Source organism: Syngnathus floridae, chromosome 1 (genome assembly GCF_059516105.1).
Source record: "Syngnathus floridae isolate MCC-2025c chromosome 1, RoL_Sflo_1.0, whole genome shotgun sequence".
Taxonomy (NCBI): Eukaryota; Metazoa; Chordata; class Actinopteri; order Syngnathiformes; family Syngnathidae; genus Syngnathus; species Syngnathus floridae.
The window spans coordinates 5,214,251-5,230,211 of record NC_142413.1 but is presented as its reverse complement, the minus strand read 5'-3'; the positions used below and the strand labels follow the sequence as shown (position 1 = coordinate 5,230,211).

Genomic DNA, 15,961 nt, shown 5'->3' with positions numbered 1-15,961 from the left:
TACATCTGTAATGAAAGGGAGAGTATGTAGAGTTGATTTATTATTTAAATTAGTTTTAATCTTACCAAAATCTAAGTATTCCACGCAAGAAAAAAATTGGTTGACGCTGCGAGCAGGGTTCGAACCTGCGCGGGAAGATCCCATTGGATTTCAAGTCCAACGCCTTAACCACTCGGCCATCGCAGCTGCCATTCATCGGGTCTACACATGCTTTATCTAATACAACAAGGTCTTGCGTAAATCACTTCGGACAGTATTCTACGAGGTAAAAAAAAATGTATATTCTATATTCTTTTTGTAGTACGAAATTCCAATCCACAGTCGTGCCTCTTTTTGTCCGCCAGATGTCAGCCCACCCACGAGGGATTTTCGTTAAGACGACGAAAGTCGAAAGGCTTTCACTCGCGTGTGATAAGTCAATGGATTTTTTTTTATTTTTTATAAAATATCTGCATAAGAAACCTTTTAAGACACGATTGAACAGTGAATGCATGAAAATTGATTTGTTGTCGTTACCCGGAACCTCCGGAGTGGCATCAAGGTTGCCCCTTAACGTGCCTGTTGTAAACTATTATGTTCATCACATATTCTTCCGCGCTTTTCGGCGCCCGTGTTACTTACGTTTATAACACACAAATCAGGACCATACTGTATATTTCAAGTTTACATTCAGTCACGTTTTACGTGTGTAATGGTGACTAATTGACAAAACCAAGCTGCATTTTAACGCATCTGAAGCGGCGAGAAACGCAAGTAACCACCGGGAGTGGGACATTTATTGAAGAGAACATGATTAAGGTGAACTGCCTCTGGTGCATATTTATGCGACGACGGCCAGCAAGAAAGGAAGAAGGTAAACTAATGACATCACAGTTGTGCTTATTTACATTATTAGTAAGTTGACTAGTTAATGTTCTTGTTGGGCAATGCCGCAAGACTTCGCCAAAAGCTCTTCTGCGCATGCGCAAATTGGTCGCCTGTCGTAAGACACTACGGCATGTCCGCGTGGACAAATTTGAAAAATAAGCAAAAAACTATATACATAGTTTCCCTTAGTTTTTGTTCAATATGTTCATCACATTCACGCGCCAATAAACAAATAAGTATACATACATTTAGAAGGTGGGTCAATAAACTGCTGCTACTTTTAATACACACTTTTTAAAAATAAAAAATTGTATTTATAAAATTCTATCTCCAGATTTGTAACAACTTCTGATTTTACACCAAAGATTTGTCTCTTAATTGTCACAGATTAATAATTCCTAAAAATTGCCCTAACCCCAACCTTGTTCTTTTGAAAATTGAAAGAATTAAAATGTGGTAACATTTTATTGGCTCATATTCCAACATTTCAGTATTCCTAAATGCGTAGTTCATCAGTCACACTCATTTGAGCAATTGTCATTCTATAAGTACTATAATTATTTTCCTTTTAAGTCTCCCATTTAATACTTTTGAACATAAAACAATGTTCATTTCCTCTTTCACTTGATTCTACAGCTCTTCAATCATCCACCCTAATTTCAACATAAATTGCTATTTTTTTAAAATTCACATTCTTCTTATCCTCATTACCGTAAAAGTGTGGTACTCGTGTAACACTATTACAGTAGTTTTGCCCGATTCCTGTTTACGAAGAGGTTATCACTTGATGCCGAAAGTCCATTCATGGTTGATAAAGGTGCTTTTTATCGCAAGAAAATGTGTGGGATTACCCTATGAGTCACTCCCTTGGAGACACTAAATGTTATTGTGTTGCTGGTACCACATTGGGAAGCAGCAAGAATAAGGCACTTAAAGAAAGTTGAGGTGATTGGGTTGGGAACCGCAGTGCCTGTTGACTTTAAGGAGCGGTCAAAAGATCATAAGGGAAAGAAAAGAACATTCTTGACTTATGTATGATTAAAAAAAAAAAACTTGTAATGCACACAGTCACGCACACCCTACATTCAGACACTACATTCAAGTCAACTTTGATCTGAGTTGATAAATGACGAGACTAGTCCAGCCGCAGCTGGAAAAAAAAACTGATGGAAATTCCAATTTTTCCATGACCCAAGAGGAACACAAAACTTCAGTTCAGTGAGCCATTCAGAATTAATTGGATCAAAAAATCTATTTCTTTGTTAAAAAAAATATAAGGAGTATTTTCTGCACCATAAACTTTCTTGGGAAAAAAAACCCCGCAATGTTTTTTTGGAATGTCAAATACTTGGAAATGCGTACACAAGAATACCCAATCGCAAGCTAGTTGTATTCAAATGATCCATTTGAGATGAAAACCTTGATTACATTTGATGTAACACAATGTTTTTGTCTTGCATGGCGGCACGGTGAGGCACTAGTTAGCATGTCCGCCTCACAGTTCAAAGGATACGAGTTTGATTCCACCTCCGGCCCTCCCTGTGTAGAGTTTGCATGTTCTCCCCGTGCCTGTATGGGTTTTCTCCGGGCACTCCGATTTCCTCCCACTTCCCAAAAACATGCACGGTAGGCGGATTGAGCAATCCAAATTGCCCGTAAGTGTGAGAGCGAGTGTGAATGGTTGTTTGTCTCTGTGTGCCCTGCGATTGGCCGGGAACCGGTTCAGGGTGTTCCCCGTCTACTGCCCGATGACTGCTGGGATAGGCTCCAGCACGCCCGCGCCCCACGTGGGGACAAGCAATACGGAAAATGGATGGATGTATTTTTCCTCCAAAGTAGCCAATACAGTACATATTTAGCTTTTTCGTAGCCTTTTTGAAACACAAATTGTAATTCATGTTTTTTTTTCTGGCAATTTTGTACTTGAATGACAAATTCAACAACACCAGGGTTGTTAAATAACGAAGGCTATTTCTGTAAAACTGGTTGACTTGAAGATTGTACAATATTTGGGCTGTTTTACAACACAATAAGAAGCTCATTTTTACACATTCATTGTCATTATTGAATGAGATAATCATCTATGTATATGTACACTAATCAGACTAGATTTATACTCACGGAAGAAGTTTGGATTTTATAAACTAATTTCTGCCAGGAATCCACACCCTCTATGTGAAGTGCTTTGAGTTCAAAAATCAGATACACACCTACAAAGAACACACCCTGTCCATATCATGCACTGTTACTTATTTACACATTTTGCAACAATCACAGTAAACAGTACAGTTTCCACCCAAGGGCCATTCACAGTGTAAGGACAGTACAGCGTGGGGATATAAATATAAAGTCGCCCACTGTATCCCTGTGCCCTCTTTCCATGCTAACTGCACAGTTAGCCATGGACACAATGCGGTTTCTTATTTTGCTCTTATGGATGTGTCCGCTTACAATGCAGCAGAGGTGAGTCCAAAACTGTGGAGGGTCAGGAGAAAATGGTTTTAACAATTTAATTAAAACATCTTCAGTGAAAAGAGATATTTAAATGCTATTTTTTTTTCTTCAACATGTTTTTTTTCAATAATGATGCACTAGTATAGCACACTTTTATTTAATTAAATTTAAATGGAATAAAAATGTCCTTTTTTGATCAATTAATTAAGCAATTTTGATCCCTCTATCCATCTATTTATCACTATGATTATAGTGTTATATTACATAACAGTTTAAAATGTTTATTAGTGTTCTGCTCAGAGAGGAATTATAAATTGTTAACTCTTTTATTTAGATTTAATTACATTTAGTAATGCTACACCAGTAAATCATATTTAATTTTTTTTATGTGTTTTAAGTTACTACTCTTAGGCAAGTGCTATTTTAATAATCTTGCAATCAATATGAGGTATTGAAACATTTTTCAAGACATGAGTATTAATTGAAGAAAATATATTTAAAACCAAAAACTTAATATTTTACTATTGTGATTCAACTATTATATATATCACAGCTGTATGAAAAAGGATATCTTTTACTTTAATGTTTGGATCACCTGTAAAAAATGTTTCTCAAAGTAGATCACATTATTTAATAATCATATATGTATTAATATATAATACAATATATATATATATAAAAAAAAAAGGTTTTGACGCATTAAGATCCTAAAAGAGAATTCTTATAGATGTGTTAAATATAAGTGTCATATTACGGTGTGACATTTGTCAAATCATTGATTTGTGTCCTTTTCTTTTTAGCCTCCAGAGCGTGCTCACCAACAATGGTAAGTTTAAGCACCAGTCTTATTAGCATCTAGCGCGCTAATTTTTAGTATGTAACAAACGCTTTCCAACCTATGACAACACCTTAGTTTTTCAGTATAAAATTTGCAATATAGACACAAACAAAATTGCAATTTTACCGCACTACATTGAAATTTATCAAAACACTCATGAAAAACAATCATTATAAACCACACTTTTTCTGAGAATTTCTGTGACAGAAAGATATAAAAAAAAAAAAATTACAGCATCTGTGTGAATGAGGTCACTGACCACCATTGTGAGCTCAACTATAATATTGGATGGAGGGTCAACAATAAAGTAGGATGACCTGTCCAAGTTGGATAGTTCCAGCTTCTTTCTCTGCCCAGCTTTAGTCTAGTCCTTTTTCTTGTTGAGTCTCCCCAGCTTCCGTGCTGACGTCCTGCAACTTCAACAACAATGACGAGCCATTCTGCAGCTTCCGACAGGACCCGCTTGACGATGGCGACTGGATCCGGCATAGAGGTTCAACCCCGACACCTGGAACGGGTCCTCCAGGAGATTACCCCGATGGAAGTCAGTGCTGCACCTCATCAGCAGTCAGCAGTAAATTCCCTCATGAAAATAATCCAATCTATTTTTATTTCTAGATGGATTCTACATCTACCAAGAAGGCGACAATATTGGAAAAGGACAGAGAAGTCGCCTGCTGAGTCCTCCTTTCTTCTTAACATCGGCAGCACAGATCTGTGTCCAATTCCGATATTACATGTACGGCTCGGACAATTCCAATTCGTTGAGGCTAATGGCAAAGTGGCAAAATGGCCAGGAAGAGCTGTGGAATAAAACTGGACTCCAGAGTCCATCGTGGCTAAAGGGTGCCGTCACCGTGACCAGTTCAAGTGATCAGGAACTCACTGTAAGTGTTTACGTTCAAGCAAACAGCACACAGTACATTGTGGCTTCAAAAGCACCATAAGGGTTTGAAATAAGGAGAAAAGTTTTTACAAGTTTTCTAAAGCTGAGCTGTGATTGGTTGTGACCTGAGACAATCATTTTCAGTCAAAATGCCCAAAGATGGAGAAAAACGGTTGAATTCTGCTGCTTAACTCACATTCTACAAACATTAATCGGAATCCCATGTTTAGAATAGCGGGGTCGCACAACATATTGTAAAGAAAATGTTGGGGTTGACTTTAAGTGTGAAGTCAGGTCAAAGCTGGAGCTGGGAGTACCGTTAGAGACTTAAGTTTGGGTGGTCTAAAGGATTAGTGTTGCAGTTGGAAGTTGAGGTCCCTAGTAAGGTTAGATCAGAGGGAGCTGGTACGAGTTAGGTCAAGGGTGAAGACTAGAGGTGCAGGTTAGAATTGAGAACTAAGGTAAGACTAAGGTTGGTACAAAAAGTCAAGTTAGGGATTACGGTACGGTTTAGTAAATTAATGTTGCCAGATCGGGTAAGAGTATGACACTACGATATATAGAATTCAAGTTGAGTACATACATGAGCTAGTTTGGGTTGTCGAAACCAAAAATCACTGTTTATGACTTAAATATGGTTTCAAATTGATAATTGGTTCTCCACCCCTGATTTGCACTGGACCTTGTAGTGAGGAATGGAAAAGTGTGCACTGATCAATATCTTATCAGTGCAACAACACATGTGCAGAGAGCAGCTCGTGCTATCACTTCATACAGTCGTAGTTCAATTATGTGCCCTTGTGTTGCTTTTATAACCACCATAAAGCTGTTGCAGCAGTGTTAGCAATTATGGTTGTTTAGGAAACCACACCTAGGACCTGCTTGATAACACTATTCAACATTCTCACATGCGTGGTTTGCAAATACTTAACTGTACTCAATTAGAATTTTCAGGTATCTGTACTTGAATTCATTTTTCAGGCTTTTAATTTGTCTCCCTGCATTTTTTTACGTATTACCCTTTCAGATATTAACCAAATTGTCTCTTGGGTTCTTTTAGATTGTCTTTGAGGCTCAGCGAGGCTTTACCGCTTTCTGCGATTCAGCACTCGACAACATCGTCATTAGCGAAGGAGCATGTCCCAGTAAGTGAACTCACAATATACGACATAGGTAAACGACAGCAGACACGAAATCCAATGTTTGTTCCACAGCTTGCGTTTCAGGCTGCGACTTTGACAACGTGGACGACATCTGTGGGTGGACTCTTTCCGCATCTGACGAGACAATATTTGGCTTTGAGCAATGGAGTGGCCCAACAGAGACTGAAGGCACCGGACCTGATGATGACTTCTCCAAGCCGGGATGTAAGTAGAATAGGAGTAGGGATAATTTACATATCAGGTTTTCAAGTCACTCATGGCTCCTTAATGACCTCTTAGTGGGACTCTACATGCTGATGGATTCTTCCTTTGCTACACCCGGACTTCAGGGACAAATCACAAGTCCTGTGATAAACACTTCTTCTGGGTGCCTTGATTTTACGTTCCATTACTATATGTATGGCACCAGCCGTAACATGCAGCTCAGTGTCTTCACCTTGACAGGTAAGAGACATTTTGAATAGTAGGCCTGACCCCCTAAAAACCTGTCCTGAAATGTTCACCAAGAGATTAATTCAAAAATTATGTACACGGTACCACAGGCGGGTTGGGGCACTGGTTAGCACGTCTGCTTCACAGTTCAGAGGGCACGGGTTTGATTCTACTCCTGCCCTCCCTGTGTGGATTTTGCATGGTCTCCTTGTGCCTGCGTGGGTTTTTTTCAGGCAGTCCGGTTTCCTCCCTCTTCCCAAAAACATGCATGGTAGGCTGATTGAGCACTCCAAATTGTCCGTAGGTGTGAGTGCGGATGGTTGTTTGTCTGTTTGCCCTGCGATTGGCTGGCAACTGGTTCAGTGTGTCCCCCGCCTACTGCCTGATGACTGCTGGGATAGGTTCCAGCACGCCCGCGAACCCCGTGGGGAGAAGCGGTACGGAAAATAGATGGATGGATAGATGCCAAGACAAGACGCACAAAAATTAGTTTGGAACTCAAGCAGCAAAACCCACAAAGGCAGCAAACCATGCTGCTTTCACAGATTCTGCCAATTTCCGGGGCCCACATGAATGCCACCCAATCTGAACTCCGGACATACAGACTTCTTCTTGTTGGTCTTGAATTTGCGGTTTGTACTTACCAGAGGGAGTCTTTGGAGCCGCTCTCTTCACTGTCACTGGAAACCAGGGTCAAGCCTGGAAGCCTGCTAATGTTCGTTACCTTGGCAACGCTCCCATCCAGGTAAACGCTACAGCTACTGTCTATGTATGCATGCTGATATGGAGCATTAAAATAAACTGTTCACATTGAATTTCAGTTTGTTATTTTGGGGACCTATGGAGAGACTCCAGAAACCGATATTGCTGTTGATGCTGTGTGTGTTATGGCCTGTCAAGGTGAGAAAGTGGCCAGGAAGGAGAGTAAAGTTTTTGACAACAATCATGATGGCTGAAATATAAATTTTAGTGTTAAAATTTCTTTCATTATCTGTCTATTTTGGAAAATATTTTTTTTTACTCCTCATGTCAAAGATTCTGTGCACACTGACAGTACTCTTCTTGAAAAAGGTCAGCTAACCACGCCGCAACCACCCGTGCCAACTCCAACTAATGGAACAACTACACCGAAACCCACCACTCCGAGACCAACTACGCCAAACCCAGGTATGCAATGCTTTGTTTTGCCCGAGTCGTTACCCTATATTTATATTTTGCGTACACAAATGTTTTCCTTCAAGGACGGCAAACAAAAAATCCATAGTATGCAAAGATGCACTTTGTCACACAGATCATATTTTTAGTACAGATAGATTTGGTCAAGCGGACTTTGCACACATAAACAGTTAGAGAATCCTTGATTAGACCATACCGTAATTATCTTTCACAAGCCAATCCACTCCTTTTTCTTTTTACTGCACAGTTCAGTGCCCTCCCAATGCAGAGTACATAGAATGTGGCCCAGCTTGTATCCCTACCTGCATGGAACCCTCCACCAACTGCAGCGGCCCCTGCATCACCGGCTGCTTTTGCAAACCAGGCTATGTCTTCAAGGGGAAACACTGTGTGCCACTGGAGAAATGTGGCTGCCTGGATCACAATAATAACTATTATGAGGTCAGTATTAGGACACCATACCCAAAACTTGTAGTGAGAAATAAGGCAGTACTTCCTTACCAAGTTGCTGACTTTTGTGTTTTAGCCTGGTGAGATTGTATTTGGAGACGGCTGCTCCAAGCTCTGTCGCTGTGCAGGCAACTACACTTTGGAATGTGTGGATAACAGCTGTGATCCCACAGAGGAGTGTCGCGAGGTTAACGGTGTCGCCGGATGCTACCCGAAAGGTAACACGTCAAGGACGTCTTGTCCCTTTAAACTTCCCTGTTTGATCAGTAAGGAGTCTTGAGAATCTGTATCGTCTGCAATCCGAGTGTCACACAAAGAACTTGTTTTCCATCAAGGTACCTCCTCGTGCATTGCCTCCGGCGATCCACACTACACCACCTTTGATAAGCGCAAGTACAACTTCATGGGCAACTGCAGTTACCAGATGACCGGAGTCTGCAATGAGTCCGCGTTACCAAACTTTGCCGTCTACGCTGACAACGAAAACCGCTACAACAGACCCAGCATCTCCTATGTGAAGGCGGTTCATGTGTATGTTGTATCTGGTGGTGTCTCCATCTTCAAAGGTGGTGCTGTCCATGTAAGTAGGAATGAGGGAAATTTGGTCCAGACTGCGATCATACTGATTCATTTGGTTTGCTGCGTTGCCTGCTCAGTTCTGAGTCTCACCTGCTTTCCACATCCAGGTGAATGGAATCAAAGTCAACCTCCCAGTGAATCCGTTTCCAGGCGTCTCTGTGTTCAAATCAGGAAAGCACTACACCGTGTCCTTGAACTTTGGTGTGACTGTGCGCTATGACGGAAACCACTTCATGGACATCAAAGTGATTAAAGAGTAAGCGTAACGGAGCGTAACATGTTGTTATGGTAGTGCTGCTGTTGACTATCATCAAATTGGAAATGTTTAATTTCAAGTTTTCAAATTCTGCATTGAAAGAGCTTGTGGCATGTCATTCGCAGCTATAAGAGTCTACTGTGTGGATTGTGTGGCGATTACGACGGCAATGCTAAAGACGACTTCCGCAAACCAGATGGATCGTTGACCAACAGTCCTAATGACTTTGGAAACAGCTGGAACACTGATCCAGAGTGAGTCTTACTCTTTATTTTTCAATGAAATTGCCAAGTATTGGATCGTTCCAGATTCTGAACATTGTTTTGCGTGTATCCTTTTGCACAAGGTGTAACAATAAACCGAATACCACTCATCCTGGATGTGATGCAGAGGAACAGAAGCTTTATGAGAGCTCTGGATATTGTGGCATCCTGCTGGACAAAAACGGTCCTTTTGCCACCTGTCACGCCAAGGTCAACCCCAATGTAAGTCACAAGTACTTGGACCGAGGCACATGGCCCAAAGTTGGAGTGTTGTCTTGCAATTGGGTATTTGGAATTGGGTTGTAGCGTGCTGGTTGTGTGTTCAGGAGTACTTCAAAGACTGCGTCTTTGACCTTTGCGTGCTCAATGGCACTCATGCCATTCTGTGCGAAACCATCGAAGCCTACGTCAATGAGTGCCAGGACCGTGGGGTCAACATCAGACCCTGGAGGAACGAAACCTTCTGTCGTGAGTCCAAAGTGTAGATTGTTGACATTGGATTCTCCTGTGGCCTTCCCTCTGAGTGTGCCCAGATCTTAATGACTGAAAGACATGCTTCTGATTTGAGTCATCTCATCTGCCGCACAGCTTTTAGGTGCCCCCCTAACAGCCATTACCAGCCCTGTGCGGACCCCTGTCAGGAGACGTGTACAGGGAGACCCTCCTACTGCAGCGGACCATGCGCTGAGTCCTGTGTGTGTAATCCCGGCTACATCCTGAGCGCTGGCAAATGTGTCACCAACTCCTCGTGTGGCTGCACACACTTCAATGGCCAATATTATCAGGTACCCAGAGAAGGGCAAGCAACTGTACACTCAGACTGTGTAACACCCCCCAAAACCTAAACGATATACTATGTCGATCGACTGTGCGTGTCTTTCAGCCTGGAGAGGAGTTCTATGTTGAGGACTGCAACTTGAAGTGTCGGTGTGACGCACCCTCGGTTACCTGTCAGGCATCTCAATGTCCCCCAATGCACGAGTGCCAAGTCCAAGGGGGAGAGTTGGGCTGCTATCCCACAAGTAAGCACATATCCTTCCAACCTTACCCCTTCATTTAACCTCAAGACAAAACCAATCGTTGTCATACTCATTTAAAATGAATGTCGATGACATCTTAGGTACAACACCCAGACCAACAACTCCCAGGCCGACTACCCCAAAGCCAAGTATGGTGGCGTGTGTAAAATCCTAATAAAGCTACACAGTAGCTTCTAACCTATTGATGTTTTTTTTTATGTTTTTTTTTACCTGTGCAGTTCAGTGCCCTCCCAATGCAGAGTACATAGAATGTGGCCCAGCTTGTATCCCTACCTGCATGGAACCCTCCACCAACTGCAGCGGCCCCTGCATCACCGGCTGCTTTTGCAAACCAGGCTATGTCTTCAAGGGGAAACACTGTGTGCCACTGGAGAAATGTGGCTGCCTGGATCACAATAATAACTATTATGAGGTCAGTATTAGTACACCATGCCCAACACTTGTAGTGAGAAGTAAGCATGTCCTCCTTACCAAGTTGCTGACTTTTTTCTTTTAGCCTGGTGAGATTGTATTTGGAGACGGCTGCTCCAAGCTCTGTCGCTGTGCAGGCAACTACACTTTGGAATGTGTGGATAACAGCTGTGATCCCACGGAGGAGTGTCGCGAGGTTAACGGTGTCGCCGGATGCTACCCGAAAGGTAACACGTCAAGGACGTCGTGTCATTTTAAACTTCCCTGCTTGATCAGTAAGGAGTCTTGGAAATCTGTATCGTCTGCAATCCGAGTGTCACACAAAGAACTCGTTTTCCATCAAGGTACCTCCTCGTGCATTGCCTCCGGCGATCCACACTACACCACCTTTGATAAGCGCAAGTACAACTTCATGGGCAACTGCAGCTACCAGATGACCGGAGTCTGCAATGTGTCCGCGTTACCAAACTTTGCCGTCTATGCTGACAACGAAAACCGCTATAACAGACCCAGCATCTCCTATGTGAAGGCGGTTCATGTGTATGTTGTATCTGGTGGTGTCTCCATCTTCAAAGGTGGTGCTGTCCATGTAAGTAGGAATGAGGGAAATTTGGTCCAGACTGCGATCATACTGATTCGTTTGGTTTGCTGCGTTGCCTGCTCAGTTCTGAGTCTCACCTGCTTTCCACATCCAGGTGAATGGAATCAAAGTTAACCTCCCAGTGAATCCGTTTCCAGGCGTCTCTGTGTTCAAATCAGGAAAGCACTACACCGTGTCCTTCAACTTTGGTGTGACTGTGCGCTATGACGGAAACCACTTCATGGACATCAAAGTGATTAAAGAGTAAGCGTAACGGAGCGTAACATGTTGTTATGGTAGTGCTGCTGTTGAGTATCATCAAATTGGAAATGTTTAATTTCAAATTTTCAAATTCTGGATTGAAAGAGCTTGTGGCATGTCATTCGCAGCTATAAGAGTCTACTGTGTGGATTGTGTGGCGATTACGACGGCAATGCTAAAGACGACTTCCGCAAACCAGATGGATCGTTGACCAACAGTCCTAATGAGTTTGGAAACAGCTGGAACACTGATCCAGAGTGAGTCTTACTCTTTATTTTTCAATGAAATTGCTAAGTATTGGATCATTCCAGATTCTGAACATTGTTTTGCGTGTATCCTTTTGCACAAGGTGTAACAACAAACCGAATACCACTCATCCTGGATGTGATGCAGAGGAACAGAAGCTCTATGAGAGCTCTGGATATTGTGGCATCCTGCTGGACAAAAATGGTCCTTTTGCCACCTGTCACGCCAAGGTCAACCCCAATGTAAGTCACAAGTACCGAGGCACATGGCCCAAAGTTGGAGTGTTTTCTTGCAATTGGGAATTTGAAATTGGGTTGTAGCCTGCTGGTTGTGTGTTCAGGAGTACTTCAAGGACTGCGTCTTTGACCTTTGCGTGCTCAATGGCACTCATGCCATTCTGTGCGAAGCCATCGAAGCCTACGTCAATGAGTGCCAGGACCGTGGGGTCGACATCAGACCCTGGAGGAACGAAACCTGTCGTGAGTCCAAAGTATAGATTGTTGACATTGGATTCTCCTGTAGCCTTCTCTCTGAGTGCGCCCAGATCTGAAGGACTTTGAAAGACATGCCTCTGACTTGAGTTATCTCATCCGCCGCACAGCTTTTAGATGCCCCCCTAACAGCCATTACCAGCACTGTGCGGACCCCTGTCAGGAGACATGTACAGGGAGACCCTCATCCTGCAGCGGACCGTGCACCGAGTCCTGTGTGTGTAATCCCGGCTACATCCTGAGCGCCGGCAAATGTGTCACCAACTCTTCATGTGGCTGCACACACTTCAATGGCCAATATTATCAGGTACCCAGAGAAGGACAAGCAACTGTACACTCGGACTGTGTAATTCAGCCAAAACCTAAATAATATACTGTATCGACTGTGCCTGTCTGTCAGCCTGGAGAGGAGTTCTATGTTGAGAACTGTAACTTGAAGTGTCGGTGTGACGCACCCTCGGTTACCTGTCAGGCATCTCAATGTCCCCCAATGCACGAGTGCCGAGTCCAAGGGGGAGAGTTGGGCTGCTATCCCACAAGTAAGCACATATCCTTTCAACCTTACCCCTTCATTTAACCTCAAGACAAAACCAATCGTTGTCATACTCATTTAAAATGAATGTCGATGACATCTTAGGTACAACACCCAGACCAACAACTCCCAGGCCGACTACCCCAAAGCCAAGTATGGTGTCGTGTGTAAAATCCTAATAAAGCTACACAGTAGCTTCTAACCTATTGATTTTTTTTTTTACCTGTGCAGTTCAGTGCCCTCCCAATGCAGAGTACATAGAATGTGGCCCAGCTTGTATCCCTACCTGCATGGAACCCTCCACCAACTGCAGCGGCCCCTGCATCACCGGCTGCTTTTGCAAACCAGGCTATGTCTTCAAGGGGAAACACTGTGTGCCACTGGAGAAATGTGGCTGCCTGGATCACAATAATAACTATTATGAGGTCAGTATTAGGACACCATGCCTAACACTTGTAGTGAGAAGTAAGCATGTCCTCCTTACCAAGTTGCTGACTTTTGTCTTTTAGCCTGGTGAGATTGTATTTGGAGACGGCTGCTCCAAGCTCTGTCGCTGTGCAGGCAACTACACTTTGGAATGTGTGGATAACAGCTGTGATCCCACGGAGGAGTGTCGCGAGGTTAACGGTGTCGCCGGATGCTACCCGAAAGGTAACGCGTCAAGGACGCCTTGTCCCTTTAAACTTCCCTGCTTGATCAGTAAGGAGTCTTGGAAATCTGTATCGTCTGCAATCCGAGTGTCACACAAAGAACTCGTTTTCCATCAAGGTACCTCCTCGTGCATTGCCTCCGGCGATCCACACTACACCACCTTTGATAAGCGCAAGTACAACTTCATGGGCAACTGCAGCTACCAGATGACCGGAGTCTGCAATGTGTCCGCGTTACCAAACTTTGCCGTCTATGCTGACAACGAAAACCGCTATAACAGACCCAGCATCTCCTATGTGAAGGCGGTTCATGTGTATGTTGTATCTGGTGGTGTCTCCATCTTCAAAGGTGGTGCTGTCCATGTAAGTAGGAATGAGGGAAATTTGGTCCAGACTGCGATCATACTGATTCGTTTGGTTTGCTGCGTTGCCTGCTCAGTTCTGAGTCTCACCTGCTTTCCACATCCAGGTGAATGGAATCAAAGTTAACCTCCCAGTGAATCCGTTTCCAGGCGTCTCTGTGTTCAAATCAGGAAAGCACTACACCGTGTCCTTCAACTTTGGTGTGACTGTGCGCTATGACGGAAACCACTTCATGGACATCAAAGTGATTAAAGAGTAAGCGTAACGGAGCGTAACATGTTGTTATGGTAGTGCTGCTGTTGAGTATCATCAAATTGGAAATGTTTAATTTCAAATTTTCAAATTCTGGATTGAAAGAGCTTGTGGCATGTCATTCGCAGCTATAAGAGTCTACTGTGTGGATTGTGTGGCGATTACGACGGCAATGCTAAAGACGACTTCCGCAAACCAGATGGATCGTTGACCAACAGTCCTAATGACTTTGGAAACAGCTGGAACACTGATCCAGAGTGAGTCTTACTCTTTATTTTTCAATGTAATTGCCAAATATTCGATCATTCCAGATTCTGAACATTGTTTTGCGTGTATCCTTTTGCACAAGGTGTAACAAAAAACCAAACACCACTCATCCCGGATGTGATGCAGAGGAGCAGAAGCTCTATGAGAGCTCTGGATACTGTGGCATCCTGCTGGACAAAAACGGTCCTTTTGCCACCTGTCACGCCAAAGTCAACCCCAATGTAAGTCATACGTTCTTGGACAAAGGCATATGGCCCAAAGTAGGAATGTTGTCTTGCAATTGGGAATTGGGAAGTAGCATGCCGGTTGTATGTTCAGGAGTACTTCAAGGACTGCGTCTTTGACCTTTGCGTGCTCAATGGCACTCATGCCATTCTGTGCGAAGCCATTGAAGCCTACGTCAATGAGTGCCAGGACCGTGGGGTCAACATCAGACCCTGGAGGAACGAAACCTTCTGTCGTGAGTCCAAAGTATAGATTGTTGACATTGGATTCTCCTGTAGACTTCTCTCTTAGTGTGCCCAGATCTGATTGACTTTTAAAGACATGCCTCTGACTTGAGTCATGTCATCCGCCGCACAGCTTTTAGATGCCCCCCAAACAGCCATTACCAGCCCTGCGCAGACCCCTGTCAGGAGACATGTACAGGGAGACCCTCATCCTGCAGCGGACCGTGCACCGAGTCCTGTGTGTGTAATCCCGGCTACATCCTGAGCGCTGGCAAATGTGTCACCAACTCCTCGTGTGGCTGCACACACTTCAATGGCCAATATTATCAGGTACCGCGAGAAGGACAAGCAACTGTACACTCGGACTGTGTAACACCCCCCAAAACCTAAATGATATACTGTATCAACTGTGCGTGCCTGTCAGCCTGGAGAGGAGTTCTATGATGAGAACTGCAACTTGAAGTGTCGGTGTGACGCACCCTCGGTTACCTGTCAGGCATCTCAATGTCCCCCAATGCACGAGTGCCGAGTCCAAGGGGGAGAGTTGGGCTGCTATCCCACAAGTAAGCACATATCCTTTCAACCTTACCCCTTCATTTAACCTCAAGACAAAACCAATCGTTGTCATACTCATTTAAAATGAATGTCGATGACATCTTAGGTACAACACCCACACCAACAACTCCCAGGCCGACTACCCCAAAGCCAAGTATGGTGTTGTCTAAAATCCTAATAAAGCTACACAGTAGCTTCTAACCCATTGATGTTTTTTCCCTGTGCAGTTCAGTGCCCTCCCAATGCAGAGTACATAGAATGTGGCCCATCTTGTATCCCTACCTGCATGGAACCCTCCACCAACTGCAGCGGCCCCTGCATCACCGGCTGCTTTTGCAAACCAGGCTATGTCTTCAAGGGGAAATACTGTGTGCCACTGGAGAAATGTGGCTGCTTGGATCACAATAATAATTATTATGAGGTACATGAAAACAAACTACAAATATGTCTAGAGCAAATGTATAAGAAAGAGATGGCATCCTTTACTAAGGAAATCGGTT

The 15,961-nt window shown here is 43.5% G+C and overlaps 1 protein-coding gene, 1 long non-coding RNA gene and 1 other non-coding gene across 3 annotated transcripts in view; 1 reads left to right on the top strand and 2 right to left on the bottom strand.

The window, feature by feature from the left end:
- Nucleotides 1-104: 104 nt before the first annotated feature.
- On the bottom strand, nucleotides 105-186 carry trnas-uga (transfer RNA serine (anticodon UGA)). The gene has a single exon. It is a non-coding gene; the product is annotated as a tRNA-Ser (tRNA).
- A 3,040-nt stretch (nucleotides 187-3,226) lies between these two features.
- zanl (zonadhesin, like) overlaps nucleotides 3,227-15,961 on the top strand; it is a 30,855-nt gene continuing 18,120 nt past the window's right edge. The window contains exons 1-41 of the mRNA XM_088397393.1: nucleotides 3,227-3,330; nucleotides 4,122-4,147; nucleotides 4,554-4,703; nucleotides 4,778-5,046; nucleotides 6,106-6,190; nucleotides 6,260-6,412; nucleotides 6,488-6,652; nucleotides 7,288-7,385; nucleotides 7,462-7,540; nucleotides 7,712-7,807; nucleotides 8,064-8,257; nucleotides 8,343-8,484; nucleotides 8,602-8,846; nucleotides 8,953-9,101; nucleotides 9,227-9,355; nucleotides 9,448-9,586; nucleotides 9,691-9,832; nucleotides 9,953-10,149; nucleotides 10,248-10,386; nucleotides 10,485-10,532; nucleotides 10,623-10,816; nucleotides 10,901-11,042; nucleotides 11,160-11,404; nucleotides 11,511-11,659; nucleotides 11,785-11,913; nucleotides 12,006-12,144; nucleotides 12,243-12,381; nucleotides 12,504-12,700; nucleotides 12,794-12,932; nucleotides 13,031-13,078; nucleotides 13,157-13,350; nucleotides 13,435-13,576; nucleotides 13,694-13,938; nucleotides 14,045-14,193; nucleotides 14,319-14,447; nucleotides 14,540-14,678; nucleotides 14,776-14,917; nucleotides 15,040-15,236; nucleotides 15,331-15,469; nucleotides 15,568-15,615; nucleotides 15,689-15,882. Of these exons, the coding sequence (XP_088253519.1) occupies nucleotides 3,248-3,330; nucleotides 4,122-4,147; nucleotides 4,554-4,703; nucleotides 4,778-5,046; nucleotides 6,106-6,190; nucleotides 6,260-6,412; nucleotides 6,488-6,652; nucleotides 7,288-7,385; nucleotides 7,462-7,540; nucleotides 7,712-7,807; nucleotides 8,064-8,257; nucleotides 8,343-8,484; nucleotides 8,602-8,846; nucleotides 8,953-9,101; nucleotides 9,227-9,355; nucleotides 9,448-9,586; nucleotides 9,691-9,832; nucleotides 9,953-10,149; nucleotides 10,248-10,386; nucleotides 10,485-10,532; nucleotides 10,623-10,816; nucleotides 10,901-11,042; nucleotides 11,160-11,404; nucleotides 11,511-11,659; nucleotides 11,785-11,913; nucleotides 12,006-12,144; nucleotides 12,243-12,381; nucleotides 12,504-12,700; nucleotides 12,794-12,932; nucleotides 13,031-13,078; nucleotides 13,157-13,350; nucleotides 13,435-13,576; nucleotides 13,694-13,938; nucleotides 14,045-14,193; nucleotides 14,319-14,447; nucleotides 14,540-14,678; nucleotides 14,776-14,917; nucleotides 15,040-15,236; nucleotides 15,331-15,469; nucleotides 15,568-15,615; nucleotides 15,689-15,882 (5,967 nt within the window). The 5' untranslated portion in view covers nucleotides 3,227-3,247. The remainder of the gene's footprint in view (nucleotides 3,331-4,121; nucleotides 4,148-4,553; nucleotides 4,704-4,777; nucleotides 5,047-6,105; nucleotides 6,191-6,259; nucleotides 6,413-6,487; nucleotides 6,653-7,287; nucleotides 7,386-7,461; nucleotides 7,541-7,711; nucleotides 7,808-8,063; nucleotides 8,258-8,342; nucleotides 8,485-8,601; nucleotides 8,847-8,952; nucleotides 9,102-9,226; nucleotides 9,356-9,447; nucleotides 9,587-9,690; nucleotides 9,833-9,952; nucleotides 10,150-10,247; nucleotides 10,387-10,484; nucleotides 10,533-10,622; nucleotides 10,817-10,900; nucleotides 11,043-11,159; nucleotides 11,405-11,510; nucleotides 11,660-11,784; nucleotides 11,914-12,005; nucleotides 12,145-12,242; nucleotides 12,382-12,503; nucleotides 12,701-12,793; nucleotides 12,933-13,030; nucleotides 13,079-13,156; nucleotides 13,351-13,434; nucleotides 13,577-13,693; nucleotides 13,939-14,044; nucleotides 14,194-14,318; nucleotides 14,448-14,539; nucleotides 14,679-14,775; nucleotides 14,918-15,039; nucleotides 15,237-15,330; nucleotides 15,470-15,567; nucleotides 15,616-15,688; nucleotides 15,883-15,961) is intronic.
- On the bottom strand, nucleotides 4,040-11,365 carry LOC148403563 (uncharacterized). The gene is made up of 4 exons (XR_015863032.1): nucleotides 10,876-11,365; nucleotides 8,318-10,789; nucleotides 8,119-8,230; nucleotides 4,040-4,667 (listed from the first exon to the last, which is right to left on the bottom strand). It is a non-coding gene; the product is annotated as an uncharacterized LOC148403563 (long non-coding RNA).